Below are 27,874 nucleotides of genomic sequence, written 5' to 3' on the forward strand. Positions count from 1 at the left end.
TTTTTTTTTTTTTTTTGAAACCATAAGTCCCTTCAGAGTCGTTTTGCAGGGGGCTTGCTTACCTGGAAACCGCGCTTTGCTGATAGGTAGGAGTATCCCAAATGTTGCTGAATCCGCCACCAGGACTAAAGCTCGTGGTAACCTGCTCAGCAGAGCCAACCTGCTGACCAGATGCTAGCTGGGTCGAGCCAACAGTCGTCACAAAAGGACAGGCCGCGCCGACCGCTGGCGAAAAAATGTCCTGGTTCTTTCCAAGGCAGCCTTCCTTACCTACGACACCGGAATCGCCGCTGGAAAATACAAGAGTCGTTCCCTGAAGGCCCAGTTTCATAAATTCATCGCATTGGCGCTGAAGGAAAAATGGTTAGGCACCGCAGATGATTACAGTGTGACAGCAAAGAGTAAGACTACTTGCCTCGAGATAACCAGCAGGGTAATCCGCCTCATCCCAGCCGTATGAGAAGGAAATGACATTGGTGGGCTTGAAAGTGCCGCACTGGGTGCTCTGCGGTCCGTCGATGCTAGGGTCGTCGCCAGTGTAATTGTGCGACGAAAAGGTGCAGTAGCTGCCATCCACACCGTCCAGGAACTGGTTGAAAATGCCAAAAGTGCGTTTAAAGTAGTTGAAATTACCTTTTGCTTGAAACAGCTCAATGTTCTGCGGGTATATGACCGGATACGATACGTCAAAGTCGAGGGCAGCCTCACCCTCAGCGTTTGCCGCATTGGGTTTGCTGTTACCGAAATTGATGAGATCGACTTTGGGGGTAAATGTAGCCGGAATATAAGCCGCAAAAAGAGCAAAGAATGTGCTCAAGTCTCCTTGCTGGAAAAGCTCATCGTCGGATTCGAATAGGCCCAGGCGGTTGCTAGGGTTGCTCAGTTTACCGTCGGGAATATTGTACATGGCCTTGATACACTTGGGGGTGACGTAGTCGGCGCATCTATTAGTGTCGTCTTTCAAAGGCTGGGTCAGTTTCAATCTTTCGATAAGACCAATCGTGGTCAATCTATCAGTGCTGCTTACTTGGCGCGGCCGTGAGCTCCCGGACTATTTCCTGCGGGAGCGGAGTCGGCTTGACCGGCGACGGGACAGGTGCAAAGCGGCGACTTTTGGATGTTTTGCTGGGTAATCCCAGGGCGGGGGCAATAAAGTCAATGTGAGAAGAGACTGCGCCGGGGATGGTGTAATTCTCTGACATGATCTGAGAGCTCTTGCCGTTGACGTGGTTAAAGACTTTGTAATTGCCCTGAAGCAGCTTGTTCAGCTCGCCAGCCGTGGTGACAAAGTCGAGGAATCCCTTGCTATTGGAGGTGGTGATGGCGGAAGCTGGGACGCCCGATCCGACAAGCCATTTCTTGACTGCATCAACAGTGCTGTCCGCGGGGGCAAAGAGGTCGATGACTTGCTGCTTCGTAAAGTGCTGACCGTACTTGGGGGATTCAGGATCCGACCTGGCACGCGTGCAATGACCCGTGTGATTAGTTTTGAGCTTGTGCAGAGTCGCGGGAAGGGAGAAAAATGAAGCCCTCCAGGATCGTTTCTTACACTGTCAAAAGATAGTCCATACCCTTGTCCAGGTTGCTTTGCTTTAGGGCAATGCGAACAGGGATCTGGGTGTCATCGGGGAGGCTTCCCTCGTTCTGCCAGCTGTTGCTGAGCGCGTGGCTCTTTACAACAGAGTCATCAGCCACGGGCGCGGCGAGGGCCCCAGCAGACAGACAGCTGAGCAAGACAGAAGTAAATCTCATTTTGACACGGAATTCGTACGGGATGACTCGTACTGCGTTTGTGAAACGACAAATTGCGAAAAGGCATCATATTTATATGTATATATCTGTATGTCTGCGATTGGAAGCACCGATTAGTATGACGCCTTGCAAGCACGAGCAAGTCAAACTCTACACTTGCATGGACAAACAGAAAACTTGTGCAAAGAGCCGGCTGCGGATTACTATCCAAGTTCTCGTATAGGTATTTTGAATGCGACTCTGCCGTGCAAGCTGAAACGATTCTGCCTCGTGTTGATGAAGCGTCTCTTGACAAGTCGCGGTCTGTACAGAGCCCGTTGTTCATGTTACCAGTGCATGAAGTGCATGGTCCTCGCGAGGGGTTGCATTGACTTGAATCGGTTCATCTCCCCATGGTTGATCTGCTCTTGGCTACATATCGCTCTCAGCACCATCTTGAAGCGCGGAAACCGGCTACCCAAGTTAGCTCGCTTACAATACGAGAACACTTTGCCAAAGACAGCAGGAGGGTAAAGAGTTGTGCCGTGCCGACGACACTAGGTGGTACTAAGGCACGTATTTGTAGAGACTCGTAACGGAATAGAAATCACTCACCTGCTCAAATGATTTTAGCGCATCGTCCTTTTCCCGCATCGCATGCCGGCATACCCGGGTATCGGCAGCCACGCCTTTTAGCGGCCACGCCGGTGGGCAGGTAAAGATTGAATTTTGATTTTCATTATTTAATAAAAAAAATACAAAAATATATAAAAAGCAAATTAAAAAATGACATTAGTTAACTAATTAAATCACATATAACTAACAACTTATATAAATCCTATTTGTTCAGGTATAAATTAAAATACTGAATTTATCTTAGAATTTATTATTATGTATTTATAGTGTTCTTCGGCTACGTTATAACATGTCAAATCGAACATTATCAATTTTGGGGTTCGATCAAACGGAGAAAAAATGGCCATGTCGGAAGTATGCTTCTGTCAGCAGTGTCACCTCTCCTTTCTTCTGCAGCAGCCAACTCCATTGCGGCTGAAAAGAAAGCAAAGACTCTCGATAACACCTCGGACAGCGCGCCGCCATCATCAGCAAAATGGGTCACATGGCAGCAGCACCAGACGAATTTACGCCGGATCATGACGAGGTCAAGTTTCCGCCAGTGCCCTCCAAATACGATGCCGTTGAGGTGCCAAACATCATCAATGCGCCTGCCGCAAAGCGCCACTGCACTCGAGCTGCGCGACACGACCAACGGGGCCCTCGCAACGCTATCATACTGTCTCTCGATGCCGCCATGCGAGGCGAGTGTCGACGTCGTCTCTACGTGCACCCGATCGCCTGGACGCCATACCACCTGGAGCTACTAGGCGTCCACTTTCGCTTCGCGAAAATACCTCCCAGCCGCCAGGGCAGTGGCGACGCCCAAGTTGGTTCCCATGTGGACGATAAACAGTGGCGGGCGACAGACCTCCCTTGGATGTGAAAGACGGTCTCCGTGCGATAGAATGCTTGGTTGGCTGGGGCGAGGACCTACAGAGAATAGCGATGGCCACTTTGCTACAGAGCTATGGGCTAACGCGAACTAGGTACGTCTCTACAAGAAAGAGGCAAAGGATGATCTAAAGTTAACGCTCGTGTGGTAGGAATTGGGACCGAATTGAGATGCAATTTAGAGGGGAGATTGTTTGCCGTTTACACGTTCAGGGCGTATGGACGGCAAAGACACGAGGTCAGATGATGATTTCTATCAACTTTGACGCGATATCTAAAACGCGACATAAGTGGGTGCACGGCGGTAAACAGAGGGCTAGTCAAAACTACGGTGCTGGGTTTGTCGTGAGGCTCAAGAAGGAAAAGGCGCTGCAGCCCACAATAGCCTGCAAGGGTCCGTATATTTGTAGCCTGCTTATCGCGCTGGCGCAAGCGCATAGAAGGTCATCTCCTGAAGCGCCAGGCTGGAAGGTGCTCTTGCTCGCTGTTGGGGGCGTCGGCGCGCTGCAGCTGTACTGCTACCAAAGCTGGGTGCCCGCGGCCCTCCTCCAGAAGCTAGACGAGCCATCGACCGCGGTAGCCTGTCCGGACGTGGTGATTCGCATCTCGACTATAAGCCTAGCGACGCCACAAGACGCAGTGCGTCGTATTTGGGAGATGTTGCATAAGGATGAGCTTGTCTGAGATGAGAAACTGGAACAGGCTAGGTACGCAAAGGAGAGAAGACGTGGCTGCCCAAGGTTGCCCCTAGAGTCATCCTAATAAATGCATCAACAAGTCAGTAAAGCATTAGGTTGCCTGCATCTTGCGAAGGATCTAAAGATACCTAGTAAGCTGCCTGCCTACTAATCTGCCGAGAAAACAGCCACTTACAGGCCTGCGCGGGGTAAAAGTCCATAATACGGCGGGTTAAAAATTATCAGCCTCCGCAGGACTGCAAGACGTCTGTAGCCGCAGCTTTCCGTTGGCAACGTTCCAGTACTGTCAAAAATTGTCAAAAGTCTCCATCACACCACATGATATTAAATGTATTACCTTATCCATTATGACTACATTGCATGAAATATTACATATTCCACGCTGGTTGGCTTGCCTGAAAACATCGACAGCTATATAAGGCGCCGTCGACACGCTTCTTCAAACAAAGAGTAGAATTAAATCCGCATTGCCCCTCTCCATGACCTGACTTGTAAGCCATTTTACAAATGCATTTTCTCACATCTCTTCTTGCACTGGCACCTGCCGCCACTCTCGTGTACGGCGCAGAGACAAGCACCACCGCCTGGAACGTCCAGCGCATGAAGCAGAACTGCGGAAATGGCGGCTGCAACCAAGAATTCTACATCAACGGCGAGCTCCGAAACTCTGGAGACCCCTACGCAAATCCCTTTGCCCGGCAGTTTGACTCCCACTGCTCAGGCCTGGGGCTGGGCTTCGGATGGGAGGCGTGCCGAAGCTATATCCCCTACACGCCCGAGGGCGAGGGTGGATTCGCAAGGATCGATTGGGGAGGTCAGGACGGAAAGGAGGTCGTGGTCTCGTTCACGTGGCTGAATTCGTATGGTGCGAAGAAGTTGAATGAGACGGGTAGCATGGTGGTCGAGCCGCCTGGGCGGTGGGATGTCGCCAAGTGCCGCCAAATGACTATGATCTCCAAGGTGGAGGTGTGAATGGATCGCTTTAGGGATGGATTTTTTATCCATACTAGGTATTGAAAGCTCAATCTATATTGATTCTACTTGGACGACGAGAGCCCTGTGATATTGCTGGACCATGCGGTACGAAAATGAACCGAAAACAGAATGCCTGGTGATTTTGGCGCGTGGTCGATATTTTCTGTGTCTGGTTTCTGCGGTTTGGCGATACTGCTGTCAAATGTAAGAGTGCGGAGGACTAGGTGATCAGGTAGGCGCGCAACTTGTGAATTGTAGGCTAGCTAAATGTCTGGAACAATACTAATACTGATTCTGTAAACTTTCTATTTTCTTCGTTGGAGCTCTGACCAATCTTGATGATGATTCCCTCCGGCTTCGCGCCACTGTTCTTGTACTCCGGCGCGTTGTACAGCGGGTTGCTCAAGTCCGCAGTCACACCCATCTGACCACCATTTGTGCCGCAGCCGTAGAGCGACGAATTGATATTTGCATTTGGCTGTGCTGTGCTGTGCATATGCATATTGAATTATATTACTGTGGGGAGTTGACGTCCAATTGCAGCAGCCTGCAGCGGCCAGGCAGACACTGTCGCTTTCGGTGGATGGTATACATTTTTTAATATAATTTATCTTTAATTAGTTAGTTATAACTAACTAGCTCTTTAAAGTTATTTTTTATTACTCTAGGGTAGTTAGTATATCTTTTTTTTTTCGCGTCACTTTTGGGTAGCCACTGTACTACACAGACCCCTTATTCCTCACAGCTAGTTAATCGGCTGTACAAAAATTCAACAGTCGTATTTGTTTACTCGGCCATCAACTCTGTCCAATGTCACGGCAAAAACAATAAACCCTTCAACATGGATGACTTTCACTATACCACACGAGCGCTCAGCAATCCTGACATCCTGCAACGCATACTATCCCATCTCTGGCCTCCTTTCGCGGCCAAGGCAGCTCGCGTGAGCCGACTTTGGTTCGGCCCAGCAACCGACAACTTATGGGGCCATGCACCATTGGACTACCTTTCGAATGTTGAGGCTGGCCGGCGACAGATCTACGCGTCAAAGCTGCAGCAGCTGAGCCTCAATCGCAATGAGCATGCTGCCATGGCAAAAGGTCTACAGTTTCCAAGAATACAGTCTATTGACTTTCATGAGCCCAGGTGCGATACAGATGCCGCAACCTACGAGCCTTTCAGGTCTTGTCCGATATCTGCAGTCAGCATGTCTGGCCTCACTGTGCCCGACGCCTTCTTCAGGGTCATGGCTGTTTGGTGGCCCAAAATAAGCAAAGTTGAGATTATTAGTCTAGTCCCGACAATTGACATGACACCAGACGGCTTCCTGAATTTTGTGTCGTCTCTCGTATCGCTGGAATCCCTCAGTGTATCTGGAGAAGGGGCCGCCATGCAGGCAGAGGGCTTGTTTCCGCACTGTGCCACGAGGGCCGAACTCACTTCACTTCGACTACCTGTTGGGATACCCTCGAAAGTTGTAGAGAGTGCCACCTCGCAGAATACCAACATGTTCAACTCTCTGAAAGAACTTGAATTAACCTTGCCCTCCAAGGGGTTCGCGCTGATGCTAGGCGCATTGCAGAACCTCACAGCTCTACGAGTCACGCTGACGAGCGTCACGGATCCCATTTTATCCAGCATCTCATCTCTGACGGCGTTGACGCAACTCATGGTTGCTTTACCGCCTCATTATGATATTCCCAAGAGCGAACTCATGTCGCTTCGCTCATTGTCAAAGATGCGAAAGCTCTGTATTTGCCACCATGAACGGCCGGGCCGTGTGCACGAGGTGGAAGATGTTGAGCTCCTGGATTTCATAGACGACGACTTTAAGCAGCTATTCTCACACTTCCCGGACCTCGAATCACTCACCTTTATTTGCGACTGTACTCTGAGCGCAAGAGCTCTGGCGTGTCTGGCCGACCACTGCCCGCATCTGGATAGTCTCCTGCTCCCATCAGATATCGACCTCCGGGGCCTACAGCTTGACACGCGGACAACGGCTGCGTTTCCAAGTCTTCAGTGGCTGAGCGTGGAATCTCTTTCTTTTTCTCAGGCTATTCAAGACAAGGACAGCCTTGCCAGGCTGTTTGAGAAGCACTTTCCAATGCTGTCTGACCTCACTGTGAGGAGCAAGGCGAGAGGCTACAGGAAAATAGCGAGCAGTCTCAAGTCTGTTATCATGACGAATACGAAAAGGGCTGTTGAAAAGAATGTTGAGTTGGTTAGAGAAAATGGTTTCAACCTTACACCGCAACAAGTGTTTAGGTGTCTTGGACTCGATGATGTCGATATTGATGAATCGGCGGAAGAGGATATTGAAGATGAAGAGGACGGCTCAGAGGACGACTCAGAGGACGATTCCGAAGACGATTCCGAGGAGGATTCCGAGGATGATCCAGAAGACGATTGGGAAGACGTGTCGGAGGACGATTCAGGGGACGACCAAGATGAAGATGAAATTGAACATGAAGGCTGGTCGCCGTGAGACTAGAAACTTTTTACTTTGGTTCCTCCCAACGGCAAGGCGAAAGCAGCATTGCACATGGCGAATAACTGCTACGAAAATCCATGTCGAACTAAGGGGAAGAGCTACGGGACGGCCCGAGCAGCATATTATGCGCCAAAACTGCCTGCGCTACACGCGTAGACCAAACTATATGAAATCTGATTTTAATCTCTTTTACACCAATTTCTGCTTGCTTCATTTAGTATTACCAGATCCGGTATTTTTGCTCATGAAAATTCTTCTGTGCTGCTGCGAGTTTATGAGTTTCACGGCAGATCAAGACAGTGCGAATAATCTCTTCAAAAACGCGCCCCTCCTAATTTTTCCTCGTGTCTCTCGCAAACGGTCGCCTCCTGTTTTTCAACCTACACAGACGACTCATCCGTAACAAGACCCTACTACTTCGAATTATCCTGTTTTTTTTAATTAGGATGATACTTGTCGTATTGATAATTGGCACGCACTAGTCGCAATACGCTCACCAGTCGCCGTTCCACATCGACGCCAATGGAAGCTCCCGATCCCATCGCCCGGGCGCTGGCTCAGCCACACATTGTCCAGGCCATCTGTAGCCATCTGCCGAAGAAAAGCCTCGGTTCGGCTTCTCTCGTCAATCGCGACTTCTTCAACTTTGCCACAGAGGAGAAATGGTTCGCGGGCTCGCTATCGACTCTTGCACTCCGCACTCAGATTAGCCGGCGGCAGCTCTTCGCCTCCAAGGTTCGTCGCCTGGTCATGACTCCCACAAAGATGGTCCAGTACAGCAAAGCTTTTCGCAGAATCCAATTCAGCGGCCTCAAGTACTTGTCACTGGTCAGCTACTCGGGGTTGCGTGAAGAGGACGAGAAAGCGGCGATTGACAGAGAATTATTGCATCGCTATCTTCAGCCGCAGCTTACCCATCTGGTTCTGCGAAAGAGCCGCATCACGGATCTGTTTCTGCATGAAGTCGAGAGCACGTGCCAAAATCTGCGATCTCTGCGACTGGACCTTCTCTGGGCCCATTATACAGACGAGGCGCTGGCAGCACTCATTGCAGCCAACCCCCTTCTCGAGCATCTCCGCGTCAAGCCACGAGACAGGGAGAACTCTGAGGCGTTTGCAGGGGACGAACTTCATCCGCTCACAGATGATGTCATGGACGCGACTCTGCTACAGTGCGCTCGCCAGCGGAAGCTGCTCTCGTTGCGGATCGGCACCGACGTGATCTTGAAGCCGGAACCTTTTCAGCGCATCTGCGACCAGGTGCCTGAGCCATTTCCTCTATTGAGAGAATTTTCGGGATATGTTCCTTCTATGGCGGCCCCTCTGCTCGGGCAGTGGTGCAAACATATGCATCAGCTCGATATGGTTTTCGATGACAGCGAGGTGCCTGTCTTGCGAGAAATATCCAAGATGAAGAACCTCCGAAGCATGGAAATTGACTTGGCTTCAGGCGCAACAATTTGTAGTCTGGACATGGTGTCGCTACAAGCTCTGTCAAAGCTAGAAGTCTTTTCCTTGATCTGCGAGGACAAGTCATGGCCTCAGTTGCCCCTCGCGTGTGATGATTTCCAGAAATGGATGGCATCATTTCCAAACTTGAATGTTTTTGAACTGGAAGTGAATATTGGTCGCCATGACCATTGTACTGATGGTTGTCTGGCTACTTTGTCTCGCGGCTGGTCTCGCCTCGAGCGCCTCACGTGGCCAGGCATAATACATTTCGGCAAGCTTGATCTGGAGGATTCAACAATGCCTCTTTTCCCAAACCTCGAGGATCTAACCGTGGAGAACGCGACAGTCTCCAAGGACAATCAGTGGGTTCCCAAGTCAGTACCATGAAATGACCCTCGATTTGCCAAATCTGCTGTAACTAACACTGCCCCAGCAACTGCTCACAAGAGGAGCTGACGAAAATTATGCGCCACCATTTCCCCAAGCTCAATCGCTTCCGTGCACACAACTCAGCTGCCAGGCCATGTGTCAAATTAATTAGAGAGGTAATTCGAAGTATGCCAGAAAGGGAACTTGAGCCAGTGACCACAAATTCGAACCAAATATGAGGGTAATGAAGGCGTTTCATGAGCAAAACCAATTGGCAGGACAGATGCAGCTCTCCCAAGTTGACATTGAGCTCCACCACGACTAGGAGCGAACTCACACCAAATCGGCAGCCGAATCCGGCTCATTCGTGCCGGACAAATTATTTTCGAATGGGAATTTTTTCAAGTTTCATACTTTCCATCTTTCTCAACGATGGAATCAGCTTCATTATTTTGCTCGGTGCTTTGAATGGTGGGTGGCCAAGACCTTTATGGCTTGATGGCGGCGCCGGCTACAGATTCGGCTTACGCACAAAAGCAGTGTGCACTTTGTAGATTCATTTCAGTTCTTGTTCACATCACCATCCTGTCTAGGACAATTCAAATCTTCTGCGTCCCTGCTCATCACGACCCAAATCAGCCACTCCCCCCTGACCATCATCACTCCTCTCCACATCTCGCTCATCTCCCGTCGGCAGCACTACAACAATCTTCTTCCAGGGCGCAACAAACCCCGAGCTCTCATCCCTCTCAAACCTCACACTAACCGTTTCATTCGTTGCTGTATAGGCAAAAGTGTACGACGAAATTTTATTCTTGGCCACTGGCGAAACGCCATCATCTTCGTGCCACGTAGTCTCATACCACTTGCCGTCGTCGCTGCCGCCGCCACCCTTTTGCGATGATGGCGGTGGTGGAAAAATCTCAACAGCCCGGTAGTCATCAAGCGGCAGATGGGCAACATTTTCCTTTTCGCCGGGAGAGAGCACTTGCACGTCGTGACCCGTCGGAATCGCCGCGCCAACCTTGGCAATGACGGCAATGCCTGCGCCGTGCCACTCGGCATCAATGGTAACCCACTGACCAGCCTCGAGATGCTGGTACGGCGGATTCATATTCACATAGCCCTCATCGGTGTCGCTGCTCCTCGGAAGATATATCTCGACTTGTGTCGCCCCTGGCTCAAACACACCCCCTACCACAATGGAGTCGCCAAACCAGTACTGCGTCTCTCCGTCAGTCAGCGGCTTCTTCCACACCTCTGCATCGCCCTCATATCCCCATCCCATCCACCGCTGCGGCGGCGTCGCCTTGCGGTGGCTATCAATCATGGACGAGTAAATATACGGCATCAGTACGTAGCGGCGCTTAATCGCCTTGCGAACGAGGTGCGTAATGGCCGGGTGCATCCACGGCTCAATCACGTCGCCCACATTATTATCAGTCAATGTCGTCTTGAAGCAGTTTATGGCAAAGCGCGGCGAGTAAACGCCCAGCTGCACCCAACGGAGCAGCAGCTCGGGTGAAGGCTGAGGGCCCTCGAAGCCACCAATGTCGTGGCCGTAGCAGTGAAGCAGCGAAACGCCCGCGTTGAGGCCGAGAGCAGTCGATCCCTTCATGCTCTCCCAGCTCGTCGTGTTGTCGCCGCTCCAAGAGCTGCAGGCATATCGCATAGTTCCCGCTGTCGCGCTGCGCGTCAGAACAAAAGGCCGGCTCTCTGGGTCAGCGTCGACGAGAGCGTCGTGCGACGCCTGACCATGGAGCTCAGTGTGCAGGCTCCTGCCCCAAACGCCAATCTGCGGTCGACTCTGAAGTTCCTTGGGAATATCCAGAGATGGCAGGTCAAGAGCACATTCCCAATTGTCATCAGTGACCACGTATTCGTTGTTGTCGTTCCAGATGCAGTCGATGCCCTCTTCACGGAGCTTCTTCACGCCGTTGTACCACCACTTGAAGCCGGCCTCGGAAGTAAAGTCAATGTGTCCCCCCTCGCCGCTCTCGCCGCCACCTGCACTCCAGAGACGCGCAACAGCAGGCTGCTTAGTGTCGGGGTCCGTGAAGAAGGCATTCGCAGCCTTGAGCGTCTCATACTCTGGATGACTGCCCAGCACATATGGTTTCACGTTGGCAATCAGTCGCATGCCGAGCTCATGATACTCCCTGATCCAACCTTGAGGATCTGCAAAGCGGTGGCGATTCCACGTAAAGACGTTGCGAGTCTTGGGCGGCGTCTCAGCCACGGTGTATCCGGAAGACATTTGATACGCAGAGCAGGGAATGTCGTGCTGCTTCATTTTGCGGGCAAGCTCCAAGAGTGCCTCGGACGCAGGCGGGTCGTCCAGCATAGAGTACTTCATGCCGCCGGAAAGGTAGCCAAATGCCCATCGCGGAACCAAGAGAGGAAAGCCAACGAGCTCGGCATAGGTTCGCACAATGTCCTTTATAGTCCTGCCGACTATAGTGTACTCTTCCAGTCCGCCGTAGTCTTGGCGAAAGACCTTGTATCGTCCCCACATGCCGTCCATTTCGGAGCCGATAGAGTAGTGTCCTCGGGTGTGGGTGGTTGAAAAGGTAGCGACGCAACCACTCGGCGTCGCGTTGATGAGTAGTGGGATATTCTTGTACAGAGGGTCGGTACGGTAGACGTCGTATCCAAAGCTGTCAGTTGCCGACATTTCAAATTTGCGTCCAGACAGATCCATTGGCGCGGCCTTCTCTCCCAAGCCAACATGAAGCGTGCCACGGTTATAGCGAGTATAGTGAGCTACACCTAGCCCGTCGACGACATATCCACGAAAGGGTAGGTCCTGATGAATAGGCTTCCCTCTGCTCTCTGTATATGCTATAGACAGAAGCGGTGATGATTGTGTCCAGTCCAGTTTAACGACTACATCGCCAATCTCAATTTCCTTTGTCGTCTCGGATGGCGATGCGACGGACAGCTTGATCTCATCCAGCTCCGCCTTGATGGGCCGCGCGCTGGGATGCGGCGGCAGGTGGTGCGAATTTGATGTAAATCGGGTTCGAAAGACATTGCTGCGAAGAGTCTCGAATGAGAATTGAAAGGCATCTGCGGAGCCACTGCCGCTCAACAAAAACACTCGCGGCTCCTGTGCACCAGCCGCGTTATCAGTGGCCGCCGCTGCCCACCCGGACAAGACTCGTTCCTGTTGTTGCGGCATCGTGTAATAGAGAATGGACGCAAGATTAAGATCAGAACATTTTATAAAATAGCGACAAGGGTCACTTTATAACTCGACCTAGCTGGCTTCTTGTATCCATCTAGGTCCACAAGCGACGCAGCACTAGACTCCTCCGCCGAGGCCGTCATTTGCAGCAACTAGAACAGCATCTTTGGCGCTGTCGCGGGGAGCGAATGAAGACCATTCATCGCCCCCACGAGGTTGCTGCGCGGCGGAGAAATGACCCGACCGCCGACCGGTGGAAGCTCCCAAACACCGATGGCTCCCACGCCATGACCAATTGCCGACCCCCATAGTTTTGCCTTTTCTTCCCCACGGGGAACCGTCAAACCAATGTGACGAAGCGCTGATTGTTTTTTACACAACGGTTGACGAGGGTGGCGCTTAGCGGGGACGACTTCAGCCGTTCTGTATGTGATTACCGCTGCATCCCCGAACAAAGCTCCCTTGGGCTGTTCATCCCGTCTTAGACAACTCATTAGAAATACAAGCGGCCAGCACTCCAACTTGCACACCAATATGCAGGCGCAAGGTAAAGACACCACCTATGTAACATATCCTCCCAGCGACGTAGAAGCAAGCAAGATGCTCTCGCTCGTGATCAAGACAAGGCAGCGCTGTTTCTGAAACAAGCTGGGCACCAAGTCATCGTCACGCCCCCAGATGACCAAAAGCATCCTCCACAAAAATCGACCTACGACTGCTTCCCATCCTCCTCTTCGTCTACTACCTGCCGTCTCTTAACAAGACCACGCTCTCCTACGCCTCAGTGTTAAGCCTCATCAGAGAATACCAATCTAGCAGGGAGACGAGTTTCTTATGGCTCGAGTCAGTCGTCTACGTCTGCGCAGCTCGTCTTCCAGCCCCCCGTCATGGCCTATTTACCAGCCTCGTTCAAGTTTTCCGCTTTTGGCAAGTTCCATTTCCATCATAGTCTTTTTGCTAGGGCGCGGTGCTGTGCAGCATGGACGGCGGAGGGGGGGGGGGGCAAGGGACTTTTGGTGGTCTGATGGCGGCCAAGACTGCTCCTCGGCGCGCCTTTGAGGCATCAGTAGGGAAGCTAGACGCGGCGGCGATATTCTCGTGATTTATGACAGCTAATTGATAGGTATTTTAAATAAGGGGCATAATAGGGAGTAATTTAGCGTAAAGGGGTCTTAATTACTAGTTACTATTCTTATTAACTGTCATCTTATTTCTTCTTATTTCTTTTAGGGAAAGTCCTCCCTTTTTATATCTAACTTCTACGTAATTTTCTATTATCAAGCCTACCTTCTTTATTTCTACGTTTTTAGTTATAACGCCTGATATTATTATTGCCTACTATTTTGTCTTACTCGTATATATACTAGCTAGTGTCTATATATTAACTAGTAGCTACTAGTACCTCTAATTAGCCACTCTTTATTACTTAATGGATCTGTGATTGTAGCCCTTTTGGCTTTATTCACATACCACTGGGGCTACTTATATTATATTATAACAGACATTGGGTGCTGCCACAACCTCCACAGCCTCCATTCACAGGCCCACACGGAGCAGCGCCAATGTTTATTGCCGTGGTATAGATATAGTATCGCCGTCACGAGTAAACTACTCGTAATGCCGCTTGGTACGCTCTGCTCGGTATAGTCAACATGCTAAGTCCATTATCAATTACTTCGCTACGCCACGCATAATATTATAAGTTGGTTACTTACTTATACCTTAGTAGTCTATTAACGTACGGGCTCAGCCAGAGCAACCCACACCTCCACTCTTATCGGAGCATGTTTCTCTTCTACGGATATATTACGGTTGAAAATTTCCATCATCATATTCTTCCTCGTACCTGATTCACCCATGGAGGCAAGGTTTCAAGTACGAGGAAAAGCTCGTAGTAATTCAGCGACTTTGTATAAACCAGATGGGCATCGGTTCTGGCGTCTAGAAGTTGGACCATGTCCTAGAAGCTTTCCTGGACTTGAAGACATATCTCTGGTTCTTCCTAATGCTCGACGTCTCGTAAGCCACTCGCCATTACTCTCACATCCACTCTTTAGATTACATGCATCCAGAATTCCGAGTAGTGGCATCTCAACGTTTAGAACCCTCATCATGAAATCCTTTAGATCTGATAAATTCAGCACGATTTTGTTTAACATGCCCTTTAGTGCCGTCTAAATAATTGTGACACTCGGCGGTGCATGGCTCTCTGAACGCATCGGTATGAAATCTATAGTCTTGCTTCTTCTCTGCCTCCTTCCCATCGCCGGCTGTGCCCTTCTTCTTGTTATTGGCCGCGCACCCCAGCAACGGCGCTGTCTTACTCGTCGGATACTACATCCTCTCCGTGTATCCCGGCATCTCACCGCTCATATACTCATTGTCCGGGGCAAAACACGGCCGGCGAACACCAAGCGCAAAGTCACCACCACGATGCTTTTCATTGGCGTCAGCTTGGGGGGGAACATTATCGGCCCGCTCTTGTTCAGGCCGAGCGAGAAAGCCTCGGTACACGAGAGGCTCGCGCGTCAATGTGGCCCGAGTCATTGTCTTTGGTGGCGCTCGTAGTTGCTGGCATGCTTCTCATCCGCATTTCTCAACAGGCAACAAGCAAAGTGGAGAGTGGCTCTAAATAAAATCAGAGCACATTACTGACAAGAGCGTGACGGGCCATCGCCAGGCTAACGCTCCCAACGAAGTGCTCCACCAGATAGAGGAGGATGTCAGCGAGCACGCATTTAAACATGTCACAGATTTAAAGAATTGAAGATTTCGTCCATGTTTATTAGCTTTTTAACGTCCTGATACCCATCATGAAAAAAGTAGTCGTGGCGCATGACTAGTATATCAAAGCATTGCGTGAATCGAGTCCAAGCTTGACCTCGTTTATTGGCTCGGAGCGACAGCATAACAGGAGAGTACTCAATGCCTAAATTAGCAAGAAATTTTATAATGACTTCTGAGACGGCGAGGAAAGGAATTGCAACTCATGACGAAACACGCCCTTGCGTGTTCCTGACTCGATTTATTGCAATCCCCATGGTAGACATAGGTGCACTAGTCATTGCGTGGGTAACTTCGTTGCCCTACTGCCCTACTGATCTTCGCAAGCAGACGTGCTCGGCGTTATTACAGGCTGCATTAAACAAGACCACCATGTAATATCCAGCATGAAAACACAAAGCCTTGTGGGATTGCCAGTGCCAAGTACTTCAAGAAGGGGGTGTCGTGGGTAAAATTATAATCAACAAAGCCTTCTTCTAACTATTTCGCTCAACCTCTCTCTTGGTGTCCACCTTTTCAGCATATATATATATGTATATACATATATATAGATCATATATATATATCTATATACATATATATAGATCATATATATATATCTATATACATATATATAGATCATATATAGATCATATATATATATCTATATACGCACGTTGGCTCAGCAGAAGCTACTCTGACAACTCACTTTCAACTCGACCTCATTCATCTCATCTCATCTCAACTCAATCTCTAACATCTCATCTCAACTCGACATCACCTCACCCAACCATCCCCATCACCATGCACTCACTATCCCTCTTGCTCCTTGGTGCCGTCGCGGGCGTCAATGCCATGCTCGGCGCCGAAATTGAAGCCGTCATACTCCCGGACAACCAGTTCATCTGCGCCGACGACTGCGTCCACCAAGGCGTCTTCTTCGGGAGGACCCTGGCGGCGTGCCCCGAGAACGAGACTGTCGTTTTCCTGGACAAGGACGGCCAGCCCGATACCGACCCCGACACCGGAAGCAGTTTGCTCTGCCGCGGACATCCGGCGCTCAGCAGGCCGGGTTACGGCCAGCGCGAGCGCAAGGCCGACGAGGTGCCTCAGCAGTGCAAGCTCCAGCCATTCACCGACCCTGAAGAAATCGGCTGCATGGCCAACAAGCAGTCTAGCGGAGCCCCCGGCCAGAAGCTGCAGTGGGCGGATGTCGCGAAGCTGGTCGACCAGGCCACTGGCGCCGCGGGACAACAGGGCTCCCAGCCCCAGTCCCAGCCTCAGCCTCAGCCGTCCGCGGGCCAAAAGTCGCGCGAGCAGTGCGCCAAGGAGGGCCAGGAGGCCTTTGCCAACTGCGACCAGGGATTTGCCGAGTGCGACCGGCTCGGCCGCACCGCCATTGAAAACTGCCTGTTCAGTCAGTAAAAGTTGAGACGCCGCACCGGCCGGGCGCCGGCACCGATGCTGGCGGATCCCGCAGGGGCCGCCCTTGCTGCTCCTGCCTTTTTTTTTGTTCGCTTACCATTGGCCTCGTTGTCTCTGCTGTTTACTCTCTTTCGGCTGCCTCGTCACCTTTGCTGTTCGCTGGCTCTCTGAACCGCCGATCCCCCCCCCCCGGCCCCCGTGAGGCAGCCACGCAAAGTCAAACGTGACTTCTCTCGCCAATTCCGTCCCGTTTTTCGCATTCAATTTCTCTGGCTCGCCAAAGGTAGCTAGACTTGCAGACCAGCTGTCAAGGTGCGAGTTACGCGTTGCTGTACTTCTTGCCAGGCATTGTCGCTTCAGATGTGGCACATGCCCGGCGGAAATTGATCTATTTTCTTGCCCCTTGCCACTACCATGTGTCAACCCTAATAACGATGCACATTTGGCTGTATTTATTATAGAAAAGCTTTTCATTATAGATAAAAAATCTAAATTGTGGTACTCTGCTTGCTCATATGCGTAGTGAATAAGCGTCACTAGGCAGTATAATTTAAGAATATAAGAGAAAAGTTACAAATATAAAGAAGATTTGATTAACATAATTCTAGGCTGTCAAGGTACTGTTGGTATATATATACCTCAATGATAATAGAATAAATATGATAGGGTATATATAGTAAAACCTCATAGAACATAGCATAGGTTGCCCTATACACTGCCATAGTTTACGTAATCTCGGACGTGGAGCGTTTTGGGCTGGGAGACAAACGTCTTTGATCAACACGACAGTCTTGATTCACGGCAGCATCGGCCCGCCCAGACTGGGATTTGCATGTCGGCAGAATTTCGAGTACTCGGGCAGAGTAAAATCCATCAAACAATTGATAATGACCTGCCCGAGCTCCGTCTTTTTTTTTTCTTTCGTCCCCGAGGTTAAGCGGCTTGAAACCGTTTGTGACGTGACTGGTCGCTTACAGGCCGTCGAAACGACCTTGCGCTCTGCTACTCAGTTTCTCATGGCTCTCGAGCAGCGCGAAGCGGACATCTTTGGATCGACGCCTAAACCCTTATGCAAGTCCGCGCGAAGTGATTGAAAGAAAAAAATTGGGCTTTTTATTGGGCGGATGCAAGCCTGGAAAGCAAAGTTGGGACGCGGAAGAGGCCAGAGTGGCTTTATCCACATCACGCAACCCAGCAGCAACCCGGCTGCACTGGACGAATCCAAGGGCAAACAGGCGAGAGACACATCGACGCAGGAATGTTCATCGACAAAATGGACGTACGACATGTCGGGCGTCGACGTGCCAGGAGGAATAGGGTTGATGTGCTCTGGAAACGCGTCAGCCACCTCCCGGTCTGTGGAGATTACTGACTCATTGATGCAAGTGGCTGAGAGTTCTGACAAGCTGCTTCTACCACATGCATAGAAAACTGGGAGATTGGTTCAAGTGGCCATGACTCGATGCTCAAGCAACGGCTTTGCTTGGAAACATTAGTTTTGGACGCTCAAGAGGGTCGATTACTATACATATCGTCAAGAATTGCAGTGTTGTTGCTGACGGGTTGATTCAAGCTATCTAGGTGCCTCAGGTCACCTACCTATGGATTAGGAAATACAGAAGGGTGGGGCTTTATGACAATCTTGACCAATAAGAGCCCAGCAGCCGAGGAAGGCTGCAGTGAATTACAATAATTAAGCCCCCCCCCCCCACCCCAACGCTTTGCACAACTCACATCTCATCGATTGCTGCGTCTAATCCTCGATAGTGTAGATGAACGAGTGACTGATGCCTTCTGAATGATGAAAGTCCTTCTCCGTGGCTCTCGCACCACCAATCAGCCAAGCGAACCACACGGGGTACGCCGAACCGTACACGACGCCAGAGCGCTCCTCTGCGACATTATTATTCACTCATCAATCTCTGTCATGTTCGTTGATGTTTCGCTCATGTGCTGCGCTCCTTTGGGGAAATGCCAAAGAAAAAAAAAAGAAAAAAAAAGAAAAAAAAAGAAAAACTTACGCAGGTAGCCAATGACGGTGCTGCACGCATGCTCAGCCTTGCACTGCTTGACAGCCTCGGCGCGAAACGCCTCCTCGTCGTAGCCAGTTTTGAAGCTCCCAATGACACGCAGAGCGCGCTGCGGATACAGGCTCTGGCTCGGATTGTAGTCGTGCGGGCCGGGGAGGGAGAGCTCGGCCAGAGTCTTGCCCCGGGGCACCGCGAGGGCACCACTGGCGACGAGAGCGACGAGGGCGGCAGTCTTCATCTTTGTATTCTCGTCGGGGGGCGTGTTTGGAAATTCCAACAATTGTAAAAAAACAAAAAAAAGAAAAGGTTCGTGCAATCACTGTAGTGGATGAGTCTTTTGCACAAGGCGAAGCCGTTCTTTTGTATCCAGGATCGCTTACCGTGCAACCATCAATCACTCTTCAACATTTCGCCACGCGTACGCATGATGTTGAGTCGTTTTATTTTTAGATTCCTCATTCAGAAACGTTTGTGCCATTTCTTCACTGTTTTCCACATGTTTGCTTCGGACTATGCCAAAAACTCCCTCCACCCTTACGAACAGTAATGCCTTTCTTTGAATAGGTGGATGATGACTTGCAGCCTGCTCATGCAGCCACTCAGCGCAGCCTCGTGTCTTCTCACAAATCATTTCCAACATCTAGAAAGCTCTCGTAAATCAAGCCTCTAGAGCCTATTTGTCGAATTATGAGCTTGAACATTGCTATTTGGGGCCTGTGAATAGCTGCTCTTTGTGCAAGTTTGACATGTCCGTACGCAAGCCACTACGGCCAGACATTGCTCCGACAGGAAGACTGCTAGCAGAATATATAAATGTAATATAGGATCATAGACTCTCTGGGGATTCCCTAGTGAGAAGTGATTAATTGGTCTTCAATTCACTTTCTCCTGGTTCAATCATTGTGTCGTGTTCTCCCAGGCTTCCCTCGTCTTCTTCTCTGTCCCTGCCTTCGTCACATTTGTATTTTCTCCTTACTTGCAGCCTTTTTAGCCATTCATTATGGCACTAATCTCTGTGTGGTATCAATAACAGCGTACATATAATAGCACGCTTTCATTCGCCAGCTCAATACGAGCCTGGCTACGCATCAAGCATCCGCGAGACCTCGCTGCGTCCGAGGTGGCTATTGGCGAATTCCACATCATAATACGTTCCTTCTTCAGTGCTCATTCAGAAAAGCTTGGAATTTTGTGTATGAGCTATGGCTAACAATTCTAATCTCGCTTCTTGCAGACTCATCATCAAACGCTTAACACCTTTGCTTCCCACTTCATCCTCAGCACTCTAAAATTCTGGACAAGGCAAAAAAGCCCCTCATCATCTTATCGCCTGATCCGGTCTCGTCAGTTGCTCATGCATATTTCCCAGACTATAGAGTCCACTTACACACCCGAGTTTCAAGGCTGAGCGTCACTCGCATCAGGCTTTGCCTCGCAAGTCCTGAACCCATTCACCAAGCCTGTCTTCCTGTCCCTCGTCACCCCATAGCACTGATACGCGCCATTTATCCGACGCAGTACCGCAATCTTGTCGCATATCGATAGGTAGTCTCCGAAAAAAGGGTGAGCGCGCACGTCATTCGCGCCCTCGCCGCCGCCGGTGATGCCGTGTCCCAGCGTGGTGCCCCAGAGGCCTCCGGCCAGCACCGTGTGGGCAAACGGTCGGCGGTCCACCTCGAGCAGGATTGAGTAGACGTCTCCCGTGTACATAATCGGATCCACGGTGAGGTGCACTGGGAAACCCCACGCGATGCCGTCAAACGAGACGGGGTGCCAGGCGGTAACGAGGACGTCGCCCAACCTGCAGAGCACTTCGTTCTCGACAAATGTACGCAGCACACCCACGACGAGGCGCCGTCCGGCGAGTGTCTGAACCATATCTCCGTAGCGAAGGTCCTGAACCTCAGCGGTCACTCCCGCTTCGAGCGTCAAGGGCGTGCCGTGCGCAAAGCAGGCCGCATTTTGCGAGGGACCGGGCGTCATGGCTGTCGCTTGGCTGTCGCCGTCGTCGTCAGGTTCTTTTCGGCCATCCTGATTCCAGTTCATGGTTTCGAAAGATCTTTTTTGTCCAGGCATGGTCGGCATGGCACTCTCAAGGACTTGGGTCGATTCTTGCTTGGTCGACGCGGCGTCGCCTCCGTGCCTTGGTTCGGTGACATTGTGCATCTGACTAGTTGCATTATTGTGTACCCTCGCGTCACGGTGCGCCGTAGGACAGGTACCACTGCGAATCGCCTGGGCCGCCGGTTTTGGTGGTGGCATAGTATTGTACACCCGTGTCAGACGGTGGTGGCAAGAATTGAACAATCGACTATTTACGCCGTATTGCAGCGGGCCGACGGCCTGAAACGAGCTGCGAACCTGCCGCGCATGGGCTGATAACAAACCAGCCAGATAGTGTTTACCCCAGCTTTCGTAATGTTCGTCACTGTCAAGTGCAGTTGAGATTTGTAGTTGTGCACCGTTTAAATCCTTCATCAGAGACCGGTTGAGTTCATCATGGTAGTCTTGCGCGGGAATCTCGTGAATGAGGCTGTCGAAATTATCCAATCTGGTTTCCAAGTCTACCAATGGAATACGAATGTCACCATTTGCCTCTGCACCGAGGAGATCGGCCAAGAATGAGCATATATAGCCACGTGATGCATGGTAGGCGAGTTCACCTTCTGGCAATCGTGACTTGTCTGCCAAGCATATTGTTGACTTTCTATTCTTGGACATTCCAAGCCCTTCCAAGACCGGTCTCAGGGTTACTGTGGCAGCAACATATTGATCCAGGGCACTCGCGGCTTCGTATCGAGCTGGTTGGACTTTGAGCACAATGTCGCGAGACTGTCCATATTGTATGTTTCCCAGATACAAGGCGAGAGATCCGTCATCGGTGTCATCTCTTCTCTGCCTCAGGTCGTCGGAAATGACGATATTGTTGGTACAAGTTACCTGTAGCGTCGCGCGAGTAGCATATGTTGATCGCAAATTTGCCATGGTGTGCACAAACAATGTTTGCATAATGGCCATGTTCGAAACAAAACAATAAGTTCCATCACCAATGTTAGCAACGGAAGCCATCAACCTTGAGTCGTGGTTGGGTCCAAGGCCAAACGTGTGTATTGAGGGTTTGAATGGCATCCGTCCGCGCAAAGCGTTGGTCAAGCCGCACGAGGGATAACTGGGCTCAAGGTTGTTAGTTTTCGAGTCTGAAACCATTCGTCTTCTTCTTACGCGCAAGTTGTCACTCCATCCGACAAAAGTATAATAGCAGGGACCTGGCCGGTAGTGTCTGCCTCCTCAAACATATCCAGTGCCATGTCAATACCCGCCCAGATATTGGTGGTTCCACGCTGCGTCGTCAGGTTTCGCAAAGTACGCTCGGCAGCATTCTTGTTCTGCGGGCTCATTTTTTTGATGGGGTATAATGTCAGTGCCTTTTCATAGAAGATGACAATACCAAGGGAATCTTGGTCATCCATGGTTTTTAAAACGGCCAGTGCGCAATGCTTGATGAGATTCAATATTGTAAGGTGAGAGGATCTTGTAGATATTTCGACTGAATCTTTGAGTGCATTGTCGTCCATGCTACTCGAAACATCTATTACCAGCACAATACTGCAGCCGACTTGACATACGTCTCGGGGTGCTGGTGGCGGTTGGATCTTGGCCACAACTACGCCGTACTGCAAGATGGGATGCAGACTCAACTTCACAGAAGTCAATTTCTTCAGCACCGGTAAATCTTGCACGGGCACATCCATATTGAAGGGGGAACAGAATGCGTGCCGGCACCGAAAATCCTGGCAGTCCAAGAACAAGAGTCGTTATTTTCCTTGGGCTGAGCAAGTTGCATTCCGATTGGGAAGCGTCCGACCTTGATCATGGATGACTGGCAGATTAGAAAAGGAGTAATATGTTTGTTGATTTAGAGTCGGTGTTTACCTCATGTAACACGGTTTCAGCGGCAGCCTGCCAAGTTAGACAGCAAGCTGCTGGCGGAGAGAAAGGCCGACTCGAGCGACAAAGCGATTCGCAAGTGGAGGAAAAGAAGGCAAATGAAAACAAAAAGTAGTAAGAAAACTAACCAAGGTAGGAGATAATACAGAGTAGATGATAAATCGTGATGGGATAATAAAGTATAAGTATTGTGCCGTCTTTCTGTCACCCACCTTTGGAAGCTGGTTGATGTACGAGTGAAATCACGCTGTCGGATCTTACTACGACACTATGCCAATGATAAATGTTAACTTGGAGTGAGTCGGGTCTACCTGGAAACGGAGAAATAGCTACATCAACTTCCTAATTAGGAATTGTTGTCTTCTCTTGGTGAGTGATTGCCCAACTGTGCTACTACGAGTCTCGTGCCTGCCTTGGCGCGCTATTAGCACGAGGCGACGAGCGGTGCAGATGGTGGATACAGTGTTAGACTCCGTTCATTATGGAATCATCAACTACTTATTGCATTGTATGAGAAGCGAAGCACACAGTACTTCTCTTAGTCACTGACTTGTACGTTGCCGACTTACATAGTCATGGTGTGCGACTGCAGGGTAGCTAGAGGAAGCAGCCGTCTTCCCGAAGCCAGCACTTAACAAGTACGCTAAGAAGAAAGGCATTCTGCAAGGATCTCGCATGAAATCAAGACACAAACTACTCTCCAAACTTTTCGTGACGCGGATTGCGTAGTCGCGCCTTTGCCTCGCAAGGCACTGACGACGCTCACAGGGCTGAGAAGTAGCGGATACATGTAGTTTGCCCATGCTGCTTACCCAAATCCGGTAGCTAGTACTTGACGTTTGCCCCTCCGATCCACCACGGCATCGCGTGGCGGGGCGCCATCGAAATCGTCGTCATCCGACATGCTGTTTTGGCCAAAAGTTGGCCGTTCACATGCAGACCTGTTTTAATACGCTGCCATCCCTGCTGACTCTTATTTGATCTCGGAGCATGCCATTCTTCACTTCACCTTCCATCTAGGTCATCACCACCACTGCTATTCGACCCTGCTAGTACCTGCCACCCCCGCACCTTACAATGACGTTGACTCCTGGTGCCGGCTCTGGCGATCCGCGACGTTCTGCTTCTCCTTCGAACAGTTACTACGCTGTGACAGACGATGATGAGGGCGCATACGATACAATCACACATACAGAAACGGGAAAGGGCGTAAAGCTGCTCTTTTCTAAAAGCAAGGTAGGCCGAAGCTGCCTGCAAACGGACTCTACGAGTACACGAGCTGACAACACCAGGTCTATGTACACCCTTCGCCATCATCCAAGGACAATATACCGGGATACATCGCATTGCTTCAGCAAAAGACGACAATCGACGCTGCCTCATCCAACGATGGTTCCAGCCCTTCCGCGGCCGATCTCCTACTCGCCTGGGTCCCCGAGTCGTCTCTTGGTGACTCGGCTAGCATATACGTCAAAGTTGATCTATCCGATGGCGACTCACCACCCCGACAATCCTATCTCGTTCCCCCACCGCCAACAGTAACATCTCACAGCGGGTCTGTCGGTGCCTACTCTTTTGCGGTGCCAGTCAGTGCCATTTACTCGCTGCTAGTTCGACCACCGAGTGTCGGATGGTGGCATGGCTCCATCATCATCAATACCAAAGCTGGCGACAGCTTCCCCGCTTTGTTCTTCCATGATAATGAATGTCAAAGTACTATTCAACAAAAGAAGAGACTGACCAAGGATACATTTGATCCTTTCAGTGAAGCTGGAAAGATGTTTTGGGGCGCAGACGAAATCTTGCGCTGGCTCAGGCGATACGTCAAGATGGAAAGGTCGGCAGCAGAACCGAATATATACCTCATTGAGCCAACCAAGGATGACTTGAATGCCTTTGGATCGATCCCCACGACCGTCAACAAGGGTAAAGGCGCGCCAGCCAGTCGCGATGCTGAAATGGACCCATTTGTAAAGTTTGTCAAAGAGACGGGCTGGAATATTATGGAAAAGTTCAGCCAGGTCACGACTTTTACTCGAAGAGCCGCGCAGGATCTGGCTGAGAATTCAAATATACCACCCCAAGTCAAGAAGCTGCTGAGAAACAGCGACGTGCAAAACTTGCAGGACGAATATGACAGCGCAAGAATATATCTGGCTCGTTGGGCCATGGGCATTGCTGAGCAGAGCGAGCGCGACAGGAAACAAAAAATGTACACGGTCAAGGATGTTCTCGAGCTGGAAGATACCGATGTGGGCGAGTTTGAGCTCTTGGATGCTGCTAGTTCTTTGTCTCTCGAACAACGCCGAAAGCCAGTCACCATGACGGAGTGGAAAACCTTTTTTGATGCTGAGAATGGCAAACTCATCAAGACGACTGACGAAGTCAAGGAGCGCATCTTCCATGGCGGCCTCGACGCAGACGACGGAGTACGCAAGGAAGCCTGGCTATTCTTACTCGGCGTCTATGACTGGTACAGCACTGCAGACGAGCGAAAGGCCCAGGTTGCATCTCTTCGTGATGCCTACTACAAGCTGAAGCATGCTTGGTGGGAGCGACTTGACGGACACGGAGGCGAAGGCGAAGCGGGTGAGTGGTGGAGAGAGCAGCGCGGCCGCATCGAGAAGGATGTCCACCGCACAGATCGCCACGTTCCCATCTTCTTTGGCGAAGACACGCCTCATCCCGATCCCGACTCGCCCTTTGCAGACGTCGGCACCAATGTCCACCTGGAGCAGCTCAAAGAGATGCTCCTCACTTACAACGAGTACAACAAGGATCTCGGCTACGTGCAGGGCATGTCCGACCTTCTCGCGCCCATCTACGCCGTGATCCAAGACGACGCCATTGCCTTTTGGGCATTCAAGGAATTCATGGGCCGCATGGAGCGCAACTTTTTGCGCGACCAGTCCGGCATGCGCGCGCAGCTGCTCGCGCTCGACCAGCTCGTCAACTTTATGGATCCCAAGCTCTGGAACCACCTGCAAAAGGCCGACAGCACCAACTTCTTCTTCTTCTTCCGCATGCTCCTGGTGTGGTACAAGCGCGAGTTTCCCTGGGCCGATATACTGAGCCTGTGGGAGCGCCTGTGGACTGATTTCCTGAGCGCCGAGTTTCACATTTTCGTGTCGCTCTCCATTCTGGAAAAGCACCGCGACGTCATCATGGAGCATCTCCAAGCCTTTGACGAAGTTCTCAAGTACAGTACGTTTTGTCATCTTATTCTCTCTCCCCCAATATCACCGCACGCCTGAAAATACTGACACCACTTCCCATAGTCAATGAACTTTCCGGCACCATGGACCTCGAATCCACGCTCATCCGCGCCGAGGCGCTTTTCCGCAAATTCCAGCGCGCTGTCGAGGCCATTGACAAAAAGGCAAACTTTCCAGCCCCGCGCCAGTCCTTGGGCTCGGCTTCCGACGGCCCTTTGAAACCGCTTGCGGCTGCCGGCTCCAAGGGAAAAGATGCCGAGGCTGCCGGCAAAACGATTACGCCGGAACTGCGTAAGTTGTTGAGCAGAAAAGTGCAGATTTTGCCCCGGGAGACGGTGGCGCAAAAGGGAGATGGCATGCCGGGCAAATAAGAGTAAGTAAGTGTGCTTTGAGGAACCTTTGGGCGTGTTCGAGAGGCGCCGGCGCTCGGGAACTGGGTTTGCTGTACTTGTAATTATTTCATTATCATGTTTACGTGGATACGTGTATACGACATCTCTGCTTATTATTCACATTTATATCAACACAAGCTCCGTAATATCAAGGGCTTGAGCCTTTCGAGTTGTGCTACATTACTATCTCGAACCTGTAGCAGCTCTGCCACGACCAGAGTATACCGCCATGCCCATGTCCAAGATCTGTTCATCCGCAGTAGCTCCATCGAGCCAAATCGCAGGAGGAGCAACGCATAATGCAGAGCAAAGCAGCAACCATAACAGAAAACCCAACCATCCGATGCAGTCCCCCTTTGTATACATATCCCACAAGCCATGTTACCTGTACCCTCTCGGACCGCTAGGCAGGCCTTGTCGCTGTCCACCTGGCGATCTCCTGCCGTAGGAATCCCCTCCGCCGCCACCGCCGTTGCTATATCCTGCGCCCCTGCCGCCATCATACTGGCCACCGCCACCGCCTTGCGGAGGTGGCACATTCTGATTTGACGTCACCGGGCTCGCCGCCCGCGCGGCGCCCCAGAGTCTCTGCCTGAGGCGATCCTGCGCCGTCGCACCACCACCACTGCCGCCCGCCTGGCCGCTCACACTTGAATAGCTACCGGAGCGCTGACCCGGCAGCGAAGGTCTCGATGCCACCTCTTCCCTGCCGTTTGGATGCAGCATGCCGCTGCCGCCTCCGCCTCCGCGCCCCGCACGCAGGCTCTGAGGCGTCTGCACCGGCTGCTGCTGGCCAGAGCCACCGCTGTCCCAGAGGCTTGCCAGGCTGGCCGAGGCAGGGAGGCCGCCGCCGCCGCCGCCCTGCGCCGAGTTATTAAGGCCGCCGTAGCGTGAGCCGAGCTGCGGCTGGGCGTAGAGAGTCTGCGGCGGCGGCTGAGCGGCCTTGGGGTCCGCCGGCAGCCATGAAGGCCGGGGCCGGCCCTTGTCGGTGTAGTAGTTGCGGAGGACGCGGCACACGTGCGTGTCATCCTCTGTGTCGCCGTCGGCCTCGCCAGAGAGGAGCGTGGAGCGCAGCGACGAGATTTGCGACGACGTCTTGGTGACGATGCTCGCGTACCACGACGCCATGATTTATGTATAGCTATATTCGGCAGGTGAGGGGTTCGTTTGGCGGCTCTACTAAAAGAGAGAAGAAAGGGAGGGGAGACTCGAGAGGTCGTGTATATTATCGCTTCGATGTGTCGGTAGTATGAATGATGATCCGGAGCCGGTTATTAGTTCGTCAACGCATGTGACCGAGATGGTAGAGGTAAGCTATGGTTGTTTCTCGCTATGCACTGAGTGTCCCCGTATCGGATGGGGTGAGGGGCGAAGGCTCTTGGAAGTCGTCGTTTCTTTTTCAACAATCACGATTCAAAGGATTGTAGGCAGCGGTTCGAGATATAGAGGAGAAAACTTCAAGCAAACGTTTGAATTCGCTGTACTGATGTCGCAACAAGTGGAGGTGGAGGTTTCAAGTACCTAGGCAGCAAGAGGCCAGTGTCCGAGGACCCTTGTTGCAGCAGAAGGGCTGGTGGGGAGGCGAGATGCTGTAGCGCAAGTCGCTGCTGCTTCATGACGTCGTGTCAATTAACTGGGCGGTTAAGGTTGCTTAGCTGGTATGCACGATGGGGTAGAAAAAAAAAA

General features: G+C 51.2%; 12 protein-coding genes across 12 annotated transcripts; 6 read left to right on the top strand and 6 right to left on the bottom strand.

The window, feature by feature from the left end:
- Window positions 1-364: 364 nt before the first annotated feature.
- Window positions 365-1,752, bottom strand: BBA_03965 (aorsin-like protein; the record flags this gene model as incomplete). The annotated part of the gene is made up of 3 exons (XM_008599062.1): window positions 365-957; window positions 1,028-1,455; window positions 1,550-1,752. The coding sequence occupies 3 exons, from the start codon at window positions 1,750-1,752 to the stop codon at window positions 365-367; spliced, it is 1,224 nt and encodes a 407-aa protein (XP_008597284.1).
- Window positions 1,753-2,842: 1,090 nt separating this feature from the next.
- Window positions 2,843-3,924, top strand: BBA_03966 (uncharacterized protein; the record flags this gene model as incomplete). The annotated part of the gene is made up of 3 exons (XM_008599063.1): window positions 2,843-3,175; window positions 3,336-3,373; window positions 3,423-3,924. The coding sequence occupies 3 exons, from the start codon at window positions 2,843-2,845 to the stop codon at window positions 3,922-3,924; spliced, it is 873 nt and encodes a 290-aa protein (XP_008597285.1).
- A 521-nt stretch (window positions 3,925-4,445) lies between these two features.
- Window positions 4,446-4,910, top strand: BBA_03967 (uncharacterized protein; the record flags this gene model as incomplete). The annotated part of the gene is made up of 1 exon (XM_008599064.1): window positions 4,446-4,910. The coding sequence occupies one exon, from the start codon at window positions 4,446-4,448 to the stop codon at window positions 4,908-4,910; it is 465 nt and encodes a 154-aa protein (XP_008597286.1).
- A 65-nt stretch (window positions 4,911-4,975) lies between these two features.
- On the bottom strand, window positions 4,976-5,415 carry BBA_03968 (uncharacterized protein; the record flags this gene model as incomplete). The annotated part of the gene is made up of 2 exons (XM_008599065.1): window positions 4,976-5,157; window positions 5,244-5,415. 2 exons carry the CDS (start codon window positions 5,413-5,415, stop codon window positions 4,976-4,978), a joined length of 354 nt encoding a protein of 117 aa, XP_008597287.1.
- Window positions 5,416-5,754: 339 nt separating this feature from the next.
- Window positions 5,755-7,401, top strand: BBA_03969 (uncharacterized protein; the record flags this gene model as incomplete). Its single annotated transcript, XM_008599066.1, has 1 exon — window positions 5,755-7,401. One exon carries the CDS (start codon window positions 5,755-5,757, stop codon window positions 7,399-7,401), a length of 1,647 nt encoding a protein of 548 aa, XP_008597288.1.
- A 528-nt stretch (window positions 7,402-7,929) lies between these two features.
- BBA_03970 (uncharacterized protein) lies at window positions 7,930-9,246 on the top strand (the record flags this gene model as incomplete). Its single annotated transcript, XM_008599067.1, has 1 exon — window positions 7,930-9,246. One exon carries the CDS (start codon window positions 7,930-7,932, stop codon window positions 9,244-9,246), a length of 1,317 nt encoding a protein of 438 aa, XP_008597289.1.
- A 571-nt stretch (window positions 9,247-9,817) lies between these two features.
- On the bottom strand, window positions 9,818-12,409 carry BBA_03971 (Glycoside hydrolase, family 31; the record flags this gene model as incomplete). Its single annotated transcript, XM_008599068.1, has 1 exon — window positions 9,818-12,409. One exon carries the CDS (start codon window positions 12,407-12,409, stop codon window positions 9,818-9,820), a length of 2,592 nt encoding a protein of 863 aa, XP_008597290.1.
- Window positions 12,410-15,982: 3,573 nt separating this feature from the next.
- On the top strand, window positions 15,983-16,603 carry BBA_03972 (uncharacterized protein; the record flags this gene model as incomplete). The annotated part of the gene is made up of 1 exon (XM_008599069.1): window positions 15,983-16,603. The coding sequence occupies one exon, from the start codon at window positions 15,983-15,985 to the stop codon at window positions 16,601-16,603; it is 621 nt and encodes a 206-aa protein (XP_008597291.1).
- A 1,753-nt stretch (window positions 16,604-18,356) lies between these two features.
- On the bottom strand, window positions 18,357-18,871 carry BBA_03973 (uncharacterized protein; the record flags this gene model as incomplete). The annotated part of the gene is made up of 2 exons (XM_008599070.1): window positions 18,357-18,496; window positions 18,625-18,871. The coding sequence occupies 2 exons, from the start codon at window positions 18,869-18,871 to the stop codon at window positions 18,357-18,359; spliced, it is 387 nt and encodes a 128-aa protein (XP_008597292.1).
- Window positions 18,872-20,031: 1,160 nt separating this feature from the next.
- Window positions 20,032-23,485, bottom strand: BBA_03974 (U-box domain containing protein; the record flags this gene model as incomplete). The annotated part of the gene is made up of 6 exons (XM_008599071.1): window positions 20,032-21,802; window positions 21,856-22,222; window positions 22,260-22,498; window positions 22,794-22,849; window positions 23,151-23,241; window positions 23,394-23,485. The coding sequence occupies 6 exons, from the start codon at window positions 23,483-23,485 to the stop codon at window positions 20,032-20,034; spliced, it is 2,616 nt and encodes an 871-aa protein (XP_008597293.1).
- Window positions 23,486-23,658: 173 nt separating this feature from the next.
- Window positions 23,659-26,167, top strand: BBA_03975 (GTPase-activating protein GYP7; the record flags this gene model as incomplete). The annotated part of the gene is made up of 3 exons (XM_008599072.1): window positions 23,659-23,817; window positions 23,874-25,785; window positions 25,860-26,167. The coding sequence occupies 3 exons, from the start codon at window positions 23,659-23,661 to the stop codon at window positions 26,165-26,167; spliced, it is 2,379 nt and encodes a 792-aa protein (XP_008597294.1).
- A 402-nt stretch (window positions 26,168-26,569) lies between these two features.
- BBA_03976 (uncharacterized protein) lies at window positions 26,570-27,316 on the bottom strand (the record flags this gene model as incomplete). The annotated part of the gene is made up of 1 exon (XM_008599073.1): window positions 26,570-27,316. One exon carries the CDS (start codon window positions 27,314-27,316, stop codon window positions 26,570-26,572), a length of 747 nt encoding a protein of 248 aa, XP_008597295.1.
- Between the last annotated feature and the right edge of the window lie 558 nt (window positions 27,317-27,874).

Source organism: Beauveria bassiana (assembly GCF_000280675.1).
Source record: "Beauveria bassiana ARSEF 2860 unplaced genomic scaffold BBA_S00008, whole genome shotgun sequence".
NCBI lineage: Eukaryota > Fungi > Ascomycota > Sordariomycetes > Hypocreales > Cordycipitaceae > Beauveria > Beauveria bassiana.